The sequence below is a fragment of the Pan paniscus genome, chromosome 16 (assembly GCF_029289425.2).
Source record: "Pan paniscus chromosome 16, NHGRI_mPanPan1-v2.0_pri, whole genome shotgun sequence".
NCBI lineage: Eukaryota > Metazoa > Chordata > Mammalia > Primates > Hominidae > Pan > Pan paniscus.
This window is the reverse complement of record NC_073265.2, coordinates 29780775-29792879: the sequence shown is the minus strand read 5'-3', so window position 1 is coordinate 29792879 and position 12105 is coordinate 29780775. Positions and strand designations below refer to the sequence as shown.

General features: G+C 49.7%; 1 protein-coding gene across 6 annotated transcripts in view; it reads left to right on the top strand.

The window, feature by feature from the left end:
- The window catches only part of CCDC32 (coiled-coil domain containing 32), a 53021-nt gene that overhangs the window by 17723 nt on the left and 23193 nt on the right, over positions 1 to 12105 (top strand). For 2 of the 6 annotated variants that reach the window (XM_034938541.3, XM_008951978.5), the window contains exon 4: positions 8029 to 8145. The exons of 3 other annotated variants lie outside the window; for them this stretch is intronic. In XM_034938541.3, coding sequence (XP_034794432.1) covers positions 8029 to 8145 — 117 coding nt within the window. Of the gene's footprint in view, positions 1 to 8028; positions 9197 to 12105 lie in introns of all 6 variants that reach the window. One more of the 6 variants, XR_008621119.2, reaches the window with a different exon arrangement.

Below are 12105 nucleotides of genomic sequence, written 5' to 3'. Positions count from 1 at the left end.
TCAACCCTGCCCTGCCCTGCCTGAGCCTGGCACCAGATCACAAGCAATAGAAGTCTTCTGCCAGCTGAAAAGCTGAGTGTGGGACAGCAGCACTGAGGAAGCCCTGACACCCCAGTCCCCACTCTAAGCAGCCCACCACTAGAGGAATTTGAAACCTGGGGTGCACTGAAGGTAATGAGAGCACAACCAAACCCAAACCCTGTCCAATTCCTAACAAGACTGACTCAACCCCCCAGACCAACAGGCTGACAGAAGAGGCAGCCCCACTCCCAGATAAAGATACTATTTACCTCAGTCTCTGCTGTTTTATACACCATGGGCATTCAGTTAAAAAACTGCAAAACACAGGTCAGGCGCTATGGCTCACACTTGTAATTCTAGCACTTTGGGAGGCCGAGACAGGTGGATCACCTGAGGTCAGGAGTTTCAGACCAGCCTGGTCAACATGGCGAAACCCCATCTCTACTAAAAATACAAAAATTAGCCAGGTGTTGGTGGTGTGTGCCTGTAGTACCAGCTACTCCACAGGCTAAGGCAGGAGAATCACTTGAACCTGGGAGGGTGAGGTTGCAGTGAGCTGAGATGGCCCCACTACACTCCAGCCTGGGCAACAGAGCAAGACTGTCTCAAAAAAAAAAAAAAAAAATTGCAAAACACACAAAAAGACAAGAAGAAAACAACCCAGTCCATTATCAGAAGATGAATCAACAGAACCAGACTCACAAATGACAAAGATGTTGGAACTATCACAGAGGGACTTAAAGTAATTATAATTACTATGGGGTCTGGTGGGGAAGGGTGGGCAACTTGCATGAACAGATAGGGAATTTTGGCAGAGACATGGAAACTAAGAGAAAGTGAAATGGGGCTGGATGTGGTGGCTCATGCCTGTAATACCAGCACTTTGGGAGGCCAAGGCAGGAGGAGCACATGAGCACAGGAGTTTGAGACCAGCCTGGGCAACATGAGACCTCATCTCACCAAAAAATACAGAAATTAGCCAGGCATGGTGGCTCGTGCCTGTGGTCCCAGCTACTTGGGAGGCTGAGGTAAGAGAATCACTTGAACCCAGAAGGCGGAGGTTGCAGTGAGCCAAGATCATGCCACTGCCCTCCAGCCTGGGTGACAGGGTGAGACCCTGTCTCAGAAAAAAAAAAAAAAGGAAAGAAAAAGAAAAAATAAAGTCAAATGGAAATGCTAGAAATAAACATGATATTAGAGATGAATTGCTTCCACAGGCTTTTCAGTAGGTAGGCATAGGTGAAGAACCAGTGAACTTGAACTGGTCAATAAAAATTCTCTGAACTAAAACACAAAGAGAAGCTGGGATGGGGGAAAAGCAAAACAAAGCAAAACCTATAAGAGCTGTGGGACAATAACAGTCTAATATACGTGTGATTCCAGTCTCAGAAGGTGAAGAGAGAGAGAATGAGGCAGAATAAATCTTTGAAGAGATGATAGTTACATGAATGAGGTGTGGCGGCAAGGCTAGAGAGAAGTGGATATGGGAGCATTTGCAAGGAGAACCACTGAGGCTTGGTCACTGAGTGGAGGGAAGTGTGGCACCTGAGTGTCTGTCTTGGGAGCTGCAGGCTCTCAGCAGGTAGTAGTGGGTGGTTAGCAGGTGGTGGTGCCAGGATGGAGAGCCAAGCCTAGCTCTCCAGCGCCTGTGCTCTCTGCTGGTACCCCACACCACCTCCTACAGGCCAAAGTGGAACAGTAGTGGGCCTCTGCTCCTGGATTCCCTAGCCTCCAGCCCCAGCCTTTCCTAAGCCCTCAATGTACTATTCCTATTAGTCAATGTGTGGCAGAGAGATGTTCATCTGCCCCAGTTCTCTCCACCTTCTCTGTCCCAAGCGTTGTGTCACACATTGCTCTAAAGTAAAGGTTTTCTTTTCCCAAACAAACTGACTCTCTCCTCCCTTCATTTTGACGTAATCCACTTTTAAAAATTACTTCTTTAGCAGATAAGTAGAAAGGGAGGAGGCAAAGGTGAGAGGGATTGTGTGTGTGTGTGTGTGTGTGTGTGTGTGTGTGTGTGTGTGTATGTGTGCAGAAGAAAGCAGATAGGTTACTGAGAGTTTATGAGCATTTTAAAGAATAGATATCTCCAGGACCAGTTTTGGTTCTTTAATCTTACATCCTTTGGGGATGAGACCATCAAATATTGGCTTAGCAGAATGCCAAGGTGCAGTGTGGTCTTCAGCATGGTGCCTGATCAAGGCAGACAGGATGCGGAGTGTACGTTGGGTAAGAGTATGGTAGAGGAGACCCACAATTGTTAGAACAATCATCCCAAAGGTAAACTCTTGGATTGATAAACAGACATGTTGTTGGTTTCTTTTTCCTCTGTTCAGCTCAACATCTTTATCAGTGATTTGGTTGAGTGAATAGAAGGTAACCTTATCAAAAGTGAGAGGAGTAGGTAATTGAATAAAAGAATAACAATTCTAAAATTTTTCTATAGACTAGAGTGATGGGACAAAGTATGAAACATGATACAGATAAATGTGAAATCTTTCATTTGGGATCAGAAATTAACTACACAACTAGAGGACAGAGAAGAACAGAGTATTTATTAGTTTGTTCTAGTGACAGAAGCCAAGAAGCCAGACTCTGGAAAGTTTTCTAAGGCTGTTGAAAAAAAAAAAATCCAAGCCGGACTCAATTCTAGCCTAAGACATATAGAGCTGGCTTCAGTTAGCTGGACCTCAGGACTCCAGCAGTATCTTTAGCCTCTCTTCCTCCCACTGTTGACTCTCTCTGTGTGTTGGTATAGCACAGGGAGCTCTGGGCTGACATCATTCCAGTTTAGGAACTCCAGAGGAAAGATAACACTTTCCAACCCCATGTAATAGATGCCAGGGGGCTCCGCACAGTGGTTTAGGCTTAACAATCCCAGCACTTTGGGAGGCCAAGGTGGGAGGATCACTTGAGCCCAGGAGTTTGAGACCAGCCTGGGCAACAGAAAGAGACCCCGTCTCTACAAAAAAAAATTTAAAAATTAGCCTGGCGTGGTACTGCATGCCTGTAGTCCAGCTACTCGGGATGCTGAGGTGGGAGGATTGCTTGAGCCCAGGAGGTCGAGGCTGCAGTGAGCTATGATTGCCCTATTGCACCCTATCCTGGGCGACAGAGCAAGATCCTGTCTCAAATAAATAAATACATTCCAGGGGAGGGACTCAGATTGGCTTGGCCTGGGTCACATGCTCATCATTGGAGCACTGACTATGACAAGGGCAAGATCTATGGTTAGGGGTACAGGATACTGTGGTAAACAGTCCCACCAGAACCATATGAGAATGGGAGGTGAAAGAGGATTGCTGTTGGCTGAAGAAAGGGGAAAGTAGTATGGAAAACCCCAAACAGGTGTTCAGTGTCTTAACAGTTCAATGGAGTCAGCAGTGTTATGTGCTGCTAAAAAAAAGTTATAATTCTAGGAATCAATAGTGGAAATGTACCTGGGACATAGTAGTGTAAAAATATATTCTGCAGTGGTCATGCCTCTCTGAAAGCATCGTCTGGGCACCACATTGCAAGAGGATGTTCTGCAGTGAGCAGGTCTATGCAAACCTACCCCTAAAGGCCAAGAGAGCTGAGGGGCCAAAGAAACAGGCTGACAAGGCCGGGTGCAGTGGCTCATACCTGTAATCCCAGCCCTTTGGGAGGCTGAGGTGGGTGGATCATGAGGTTAGGAGTTCGAGACCAGCCTGGCCAATATGGTGAAACTCCATTTCTACTAAAAATACAAAAATTAGCTGGGCACGGTGGCGTGCGCCTGTACTCCCAGCTACTTAGGAGGCTGGGGCAGAAGAATCTCTTGAACCCGGGAGGCAGAGGTTGCAGTGAGCCAAGATCATGCCACTGCATTCCAGCCTGGGCGACAGAGTGGGACTCTGTCTCAAAACAACAACAACAACAACAACAACAAAAACAAAACAGAGAGAGAGGCTGACGAATCTAGTTTCTCAGAGAGAAATGCTTAATAGAAACTTATGCACAGAAGCCATACCTTGGATGGTCACGAGATGGTGGTTTCCATGCCTGCCCTCCAGAAAGTATCCTTTGTATAACAAGCTTTTAGGGAAAACATGTGCAGCTGGTCACACCTCAGACTTTATTGCAAGTTTCATGACCACTGGGGAGGTTAGATAAGCATCTTTATGAGAGGTTATTTATGCTACAGGCATTCTTTCTTTTCTTTTTTCTCTTTCTTTTCCATTTTGTTTTTTTTTTTTAGACAGAGTCTGGCTCTGTCACCCAGGCTAGAGTGTAGTGGCATTATCACAGCTTACTGCAGCCTCAACCTCCTGGGCTCAAGCTGTCCTCCCTCCTCAGCCTCCTGAGTTTGCTGTGACTATACCCCTGGCTAATTTTTTTTTTTTTTTTTTGAGAAAAGTCTCAGTATGTTGCCCAGGCTGGTCTCATACTCCTGGGCTCAAACAATCCTCCTACCTTGGCCTTCCAAAGTGTTGGGATTACAGGCATGAGCCACCCCACCTGGCCAGGCATCTTTTTTTTTTCTTTTGAGACGAAGTCTCGCTCTGTCCCCCAGGCTGGAGTGCAGTGGCAACCTCCGCTCCCGGGTTCACACCATTCTCCTGCCTCAACCTCCCGAGTAGCTGGGACTACAGGTGCCTGCCACCATGCCCGGCTAATTTTTTGTATTTTTTAGTAGAGACGGGGTTTCACCGTGTTAGCCAGGATGGTCTCAATCTCCTGACCTCGTGATCCTCCCGCCTCAGCCTCCCAAAGTGCTGGGATTACAGGCATGAGCCACTGCGCCCGGCCCAGGCATTGTTTCTTGACCTTGCCACAGGAATGCCTTGGTATGCAGGAGTCAAACATCAGTCATTATGGCAGTTTTGCTTCAAGGTGGTGCCATTCTTGCAACAGGGTCTTTTCCTACAGAGGAACATCGACAAACTGCAATGCTCCCTAGAGGAGGGGTCCAGGGTGAGCAGGCTCAGAAGATCGAGTTATTTGAAGACAGGACAAGACAATAAGATTGTTTTCCATAGAAAAGAGATTTAAGAGAGACCCGGTTGGCTTTAAAATATTTGGAGGAGTATTGGGTAGAAAGCTGAGACACACTGAAGGACAAAGGACAAACTAGGACCAATGGCAGGGAGTTTCAGGAAGACCAATTACCATTCAGTGTTAAGAACTTTCTAATAGCTGTTCAACAATAGGGTGGCCTTGTAGAAGATAGTAATTCCCTGTCACTGGAGGTGTGTCAGCAGATGTCAGAGAGGTTGTAAAGGGGATTCCTGCATTGTGTAGAAAGTTGGATCAGGTCACCCCTAAGGTCCTTTCCAATTATGAAAATCTGTGGTTGGCTACTGGAGACCTATGAGGGCTTGCTGCTGGTAAGTCAGCCCTGGTCTCCCCAGCATTTGGGAGGGAGAGCTGGTGAGTTCTTCTTTCTCCTGTCTAGATAATAATGACAAACACCTGATCACTTACCAATCAGTGGTCAGAGGCAGAGCCCTCCAACAGTTCTTATCTTAGCTCAACCCTGAGGGACAGACTCTTGGGTTGGAAGATCACAAAAAGGTCACTCTTGTGCTGTTTTATGTTCTCTGAACGTGTACCATGAGACAAGGACCTGTATGTAGGTGGCTGATTTTAGGGGGTGAGCAGGAGTGAGGGAGGGAGGAGAATGAGACAGCTCCCTGTGTTGAGTAGGTCCACTGTGGGTAGTTAGGGCTGTCGCCCTGGGATCACTCTGAGGAGACATAAAGATTATGGCTTAGGCTGAGCGCGGTGGCCTGTAATCCCAACACTGTGGGAGGCTGAGGCAGGTGGATCACCTGAGGTCAGGAGTTCGAGACCAGCCTGGCCAACATGGCAAAACCATGTCTCTACTAAAAATACAAAAATTAGCCGGGTTGGTGGTGTGTGCCCATAGTCCCAGCTACTTGGGAGGATGAGACAGGAGAATTGCTTGAACCCGGGAGGCGGAGGTTGCAGTGAGCCGAGATGGAGCCACTGCACTCCAGCCTGGGTGACAGAGCGAGACTCCGTCTCAAAAAAAAAAAAAAAAGATTACAGCTCAGAATTTTGCCACTGACTGACGGGGCACATCTGGGCTGCAGTTCCACCAGTGCCCATCCTTCATTGGTTGAGGTTTGCTCTTCGGAGGTATTAAGCCCCTGCCACTTTCAGGCAGCCCTGCAGGGGCTAAGAAAAGCCTCATGCAGAGGAGAGAGGAGGGAAACTGAGCATGTACCAGAAGCATCCGCTGCAGCTGCGGCTGGTCACAGAAATGGGCTGGAGGGATGTGAGGCAGCGCGTGAGCATCTGGCACAGTCTCTTTCCCGCCCAGGCCAGGATCCGCCTTCCAGAGCTGTGCGGGACCCTTGGTTTTGACATTTCGGTCTCTGTGGCCCAGTGTGGGAAGTGGTTCTCCCCAGGGGCGAGTTCAGCCCAGCCTAGTCTGAATGTCCACCCACTGCTCTCTTGGGTTCAAGTCTTCCTTCTTGGCCCAGCTTCTCACTGGGCTCTCTGGACTGAGGGCACCAGGGCAATGGACGCTCCAGGCTGGCACCTGTTCAACACTCATATGTGAGCTTGGAACACGGTGACATTAGGGGCACTGACTCTACTGTCCTTTCACACTGTGGTCAAGGTTAGGATAGGTGAGAGACTGGCCCGGCCCCAGAGTTTCCTGTATTGACAGCCTAATCATTTTCTAAGAAGAAAATGCTGGGCTGGGTGCAGTGGCTCACACCTGTAATCCCAGCACTTTGGGAGGCCAAGGCAGGCAGATCACCTGAGGTCAGGAGTTGGAGACCAGCCTGGCCAGCATGGTGAAACTCTGTCTCTACTAAAAATACAAAAAATTAGCCAGGCATGGTGGCAGGCGCCTGTAATCCCAGCTACTCGGGAGGCTGAAGGAGGAGAATAGCTTGAACCCGGGAGGCGGAGGTTGCAGTGAGCCGATATCACGCCATTGCACTCCAGCCTGCACAACAGAGCGAGACGCCACCTCAAAAAAAAAAAAAAAAAGAAAAAGAAAAAAATGCTAAGAAGAACGACAAAGAATTCAAAGACCCTGAGAAGCCTCCCTCAAAGCCTTGGAGACACTTCAAAGATGGGAAATCATGGCACTGATGTTGGAGGCAGTGTTCCCTGCCAGGCCCTAAAGGCCAATCCAGTTGGCCCAGCCCTCCTGTTACCACTCCTCTGGATTGCCCTAGTCAGAGCTCTGAGCCTGTCTCTCTCTTCCCTGATCCCTTCTCCCACCCTCTGGGCCCCACACTCTTGTCTGGTACTCACTGTTCAGTCTGTCTTTTCTCTCTTCTTGCCCATTCATTACCTCCAGGGGCTTCATCATCTCTGAGGTTCACACTTATTCCCTAGATTTTGCCGCAACTTGAAAATCAACCCTTCACACTGTTCCAATGCCCATTTCACCACCTGGGCGAAGTGAGGCTGAGTAGGTATTTATGATGAGTTTGGGGTGACATGGAATCAAGGGCAAGGAGCGGGATGTGTGTGTGTGTGTGTGTGTGTGTGTGTGTGTGTGTGTGTCAGGGTGGCAACAGTTTGATCACTGTTATTAGGGGAGGGCCCCTCTTAAGGTGGCAAATGTTGTCCAGCCAGAGGAACAGCCTGGCCAGCAAATCAACTCAGACAGACCCTGCCTGACATCTCAGAGAGGAGGAGGCCAAGAGAGACCTATTGGGCAAGGAAATTTCCTGGGATGGGAGCAGGGGCAGCGGAGAGCTGACTGCCTTGGTCTCTGCTTTTCCTCTCTTCCTCTGCCTGGCCTCTTGCTGTGGTGCCACGGGCCCCCGTGTCCCCTGTGCCTCCGTTTGTCTCTTGTCTCTGTCTCAGGCTCCGCTTTGCTTTATTTTTCCTGCAGTCCTGCGCGGCTGAGGCTGTGTCGCCACCTCACTTCCTCGCACCTTCGCACTCTCGGTGCTCCTACGTATGCCTGTCTCTCTTTGACCCTGTTAGTGTGTGCCTCTGACTGTATCTGTCTATCTTCCTCATCTCTGTCGGTCTGTCTTATTCCCAAAGGCCCTGTAACTCCAGAACCCCTGGCAGGAGCAGCTTTTCTGAGGATGGAGCGTGGGACAGCCACCAGTGTGCTGAGCAGAGGTGGCGAAGGACATTTCCAGCCCAGCAGTCGTCATGGTAACAGCCAGGGCGGGCCAGGCAGGGATGTGCAGAACCACGTGGGATTGACCTTTCTGTGGGTGTCAGGTTTGAGCGGGAGCTGGGGAAAAACAGCAACAACTACTTCCCTCTGGCCCAGCCCTCAGGGCTTCTGGGCTGGGCTGAATGAAGAAAGGGAGAAGCTGAGAAGTGGGACAGTTGGCGAGAGAGCCAAGAGAGAGACAGGGCTTTAGTCAGAGCCAGCTAGAGAACCCATGGGAAGAGGGACAGGCTGGTCACCAGCAGGCTTCTGCGGTGAGCCCACCTGTGGCAAGCACTAGACCTCAGGCCCCCAGTTGGCAGCGCTCATGGGTGGGTATTAAAGGTCAGTTCCCTATACTCAGAGCTCCCCCAGACTCCTTCAGATCAAATGTCATCTTTTCCATATTGCAAAAGCCTTTATTGCTCTAAGGAAAACATGCTAAATTAAAAAGAACCAAATTATTCTTTTAAAAATAGAAATATTATAAATGGAAAAGTTCAAAGAAAATAAAAGGCTTTCCAATCCTCCCTCTGCTTCTCCCAGCTCTAAAATTCCTCCACAGTTGCTTCCCATGCCTGCCAGGTTGGAGGAAAGGGACAGGCCTGGGCCCAGCGGCCTCTTCTCTGACAAGGGCACAGAAAGGGAAGCCGGATTGGTCGTTGCCTGAATTTGAGGGGGGCTTGGACTGACAGGCTTCCCGCTAATTCGAACCAGTGAAGGAGACTCATTTCCCTCTATGCCCCCTCTTTCTCCTATTGGGGCGGACATACAGGCAACAGAAAGAGGTGCCCACAGGTGCCCTGTGACCCTTTGAGGGAGAGGCGAGGGGTGCAGGGCAGCCTCAGGTGAGCTCCATGGAGAACATAGCTTACCAGTGGATCCCATTTCCAGACTTTCAAATCATGGCCATGCAAGAGATCTCGAGCTTTCTGGGACACACTGCTATGGAAAACAAGACCACAGCCTCAGAATAAAAAATGTGGTCTTCTTATTTACTGAAAATCCACCTTCAGGAAAGACATGAAGGGGGCACTCACCAGCCAATAGGTGGGTAACTAACACAGCAGCACCACAGGCTTTCTTTTATACAGGAGTACAATCCCCAAATCCCCTTGGAGAACTGCCTCTGGGCCACTTGTACAGGGGAAGGGGACACTTGGCAGGAGAGGGGACCGCAGACCTTGTAGTCATAAGTTAGCATGCTGCTAAAAGACTATTTGAAATGAGTGCTGATTACATATATTTAAAAGTGGTCAGCATTACTGAAGCTCCAGCTTTTTTTTTTGAGGCAGAGTCTTACTCTATCACCCAGGCTGGAATGCAGTGGCAGCATCTCGGCTCACTGCAACCTCCACCTCCCAGGTTCAAGCAATTCTCCTGCCTCAGCCTCCCCAGTAGCTGAGATTACAGGTGCCCACCGCCATGCCTGGCTAATTTTTCTATTTTTAGTAGAGACGGGGTTTCACCATGTTGGCCAGGTTGGTCTTGAACTCCTGACCTCAAGTGATCCGCCCACCTCAGCCTCCCAAAGTGCTGGGATTACAGGCATGAGCCACCGCGTCCGGCCAAGATCCAGCATTTTTGAGACTCGAACCTTTCTTTCTCTGACTGACATGTATTGTGGAGCTCAAAATAAACATTCTGTATTTTGGGAGTTGGTCATCACTCTCTAGTTATGCTCCTGTAGAGCTATTACTGAACCTCTGGCCTCTTCCCTGGGTTCTGGAAACCTTCAGGTACCCGTGGCCCCCAGAGCAACAGGTAGGAGACAGGAAGGCTGCTGGTGCCCCGATGGCCCCACACGAGGCTGGGACCTTGGGACACAGGCACTGCATCATTCACTGTTTCCCTGCATGGGCTTCAGGAGTGGATGAGAGCCCAGGGCCAAGCCCCTTCCTCTTTTGTTCTGCCCAAGCCCCTTCCCTCCAGCTGCCTTCCCTCCTTGAGTCCCTTGATTCCTCTGTGATCCCCCCTCCAGCTCAGCACCTGGGGCTGGCACCACTCCCCAGGGATACTGATAAAGTCACAGAGCATCTGCCCAGTGCCTGAGGTGGTATAAGTTGGGGAAGGTGGGTCATCCTGTTAGTTGCTCCTGCCAGGCCTGGAGCCCCTGGTGGTCCTTTAGAATTCTAGATTCTCTTGGTTCCTTTCTCCAGAATCCTTCCCTTCTCGCTCCACTCATGCTCTGGGCCAGGCCCACCACGTCTCCTGGCAGCTGACTATCTCATGCCACCTGCCTTTGTTCTCTATTCCCTTTGCCAAAACCATATTTTCTGGTGAATCCCTCTTCTACTTCAAGGTTCAGTTCAAGTGCCACCATGTAAGTGAAGCTGTCCTCAGTCTACCCTAGGTGACTCTGTGGCCCCATGGAACTTTTTCTCATCACCATCGTAGCAGTCATGACTCTGTTTTGACCTCCACTTCTCCACTGGAGAGTGTGTTCCGTGGAATGAACTGGCTTGTAGTGTGACCTGTGAACCTCCAGAGCTTGGCTCTGTGTTGCTCATTGAGTACTTGTTCTTGCAGTGGGCCCTTGCCAAGAGAGGCCCCTGTTCTGGGATATGAGCCAGAGAAGGTCCGAGACTCATAATTTCGTGTGTCATACTCGTCCTCCACCCAGCTCCCCCTGGCCAGATCACAGCCCCCTCCTGCTGCAGGGCCTGTAGTGCCAGGCTGGTTGCAAGACAGGGGTCCTCACCTCTGAGAAAATCATGGCTTGGCCCATTGGCACCCCACCTGGGATGCAGAATGGAGCAGCAACAGCTGGCTGGTGTCTGAACGCTATTTCCCCAGCCCTGGGCAGCCATCTCCTGTAGCTGTTCCCTTATCCCATGGCTTTACCAACCCCTCCTTGCTGCACTGGAGAGCCTGAGAGCAAGTATGTTCAGAGTGGGAAGACAGGGCTAAAGGCATCTTCCCGGTCTTCTCTCCTTCCCCTTCCTCCCAGCAGTTGCAGCTGTGCTGTGTGATGATGTGGAACAGAGCACAGTCTTAATTACTGCTCAGCCCTGCTCATTAGTGCCTCTGGAAGCCCAAGAAGCCAGAGTTAGGAAGCCTCAATCACAGTGGAGACCCAGGCTGCAGGCCTCCTGGGTGATCGCTAGTCCTGTGTCTCCTGGTGACTTGGGACCCCTTTGGGGGACTCCAGCAAAAGACACTCCCTCCAACCCTGAGACTGGGGAAGGGCTGAAGCTGGAGGGAGTCACTGCTGGATTAAGGGAGTCGCTGCTGGATTAACCTTCCTCATGGGCAGCTCTGATCGAATACCTATGTTTCTCTTGCTGACAGCATAGAGCCTGGAGTCCTTGGCTTAGCAGTCAAGCTCCTCCACAATTTGGTCCCACAGGACTTTCCCAACCTGATTTTCTCCTTCAATCCTGGCAGACAAGGAGGGAAGGCAAAGGCTAGGCCCCCTCATGGGCTCTCACTAGTGTGTGCAGAGCATTTCAGGGACAGCATATGGTGGAACATGTGAAACTCCACTGCAATCAGAGAAAGATGAACGAATGATTAAATAAACCACATGTGCTCAAATCCCGCACACTGATGACTTCCCTGCTTTTGGAGGGACTTAGCAAGGAGCCTGGTGTGTTGTTCAGCATGCACTATTTTTTTTTTTTTTTTGGTTGTGAAAAGGAATAAAGAACCATGAAGTGCTTGAAGACTGAACGAAAGGAAGCTGAGTGGAGGAGGAGAGAAGGGGCGGGCCCTGAAAACTATAAATCTATAGGCCCAATTTCAATATCTGGAAAAACTCCTTCAAAATATAAATTTGTAAACACCCTAGATCAAATGAGAGAATGCTCATGAAAGCACTTTTTGAACTGCAAAGGGTTAGAAATATAAAGCATTATTCTGTAATATTTCTGTTCAGTGCAGACTTTAAAACAGATGCTATGGAGAGGCTGGAGATTTATGATAATGGCTCATCACCTACAAGGTGCTCATACAGTTTG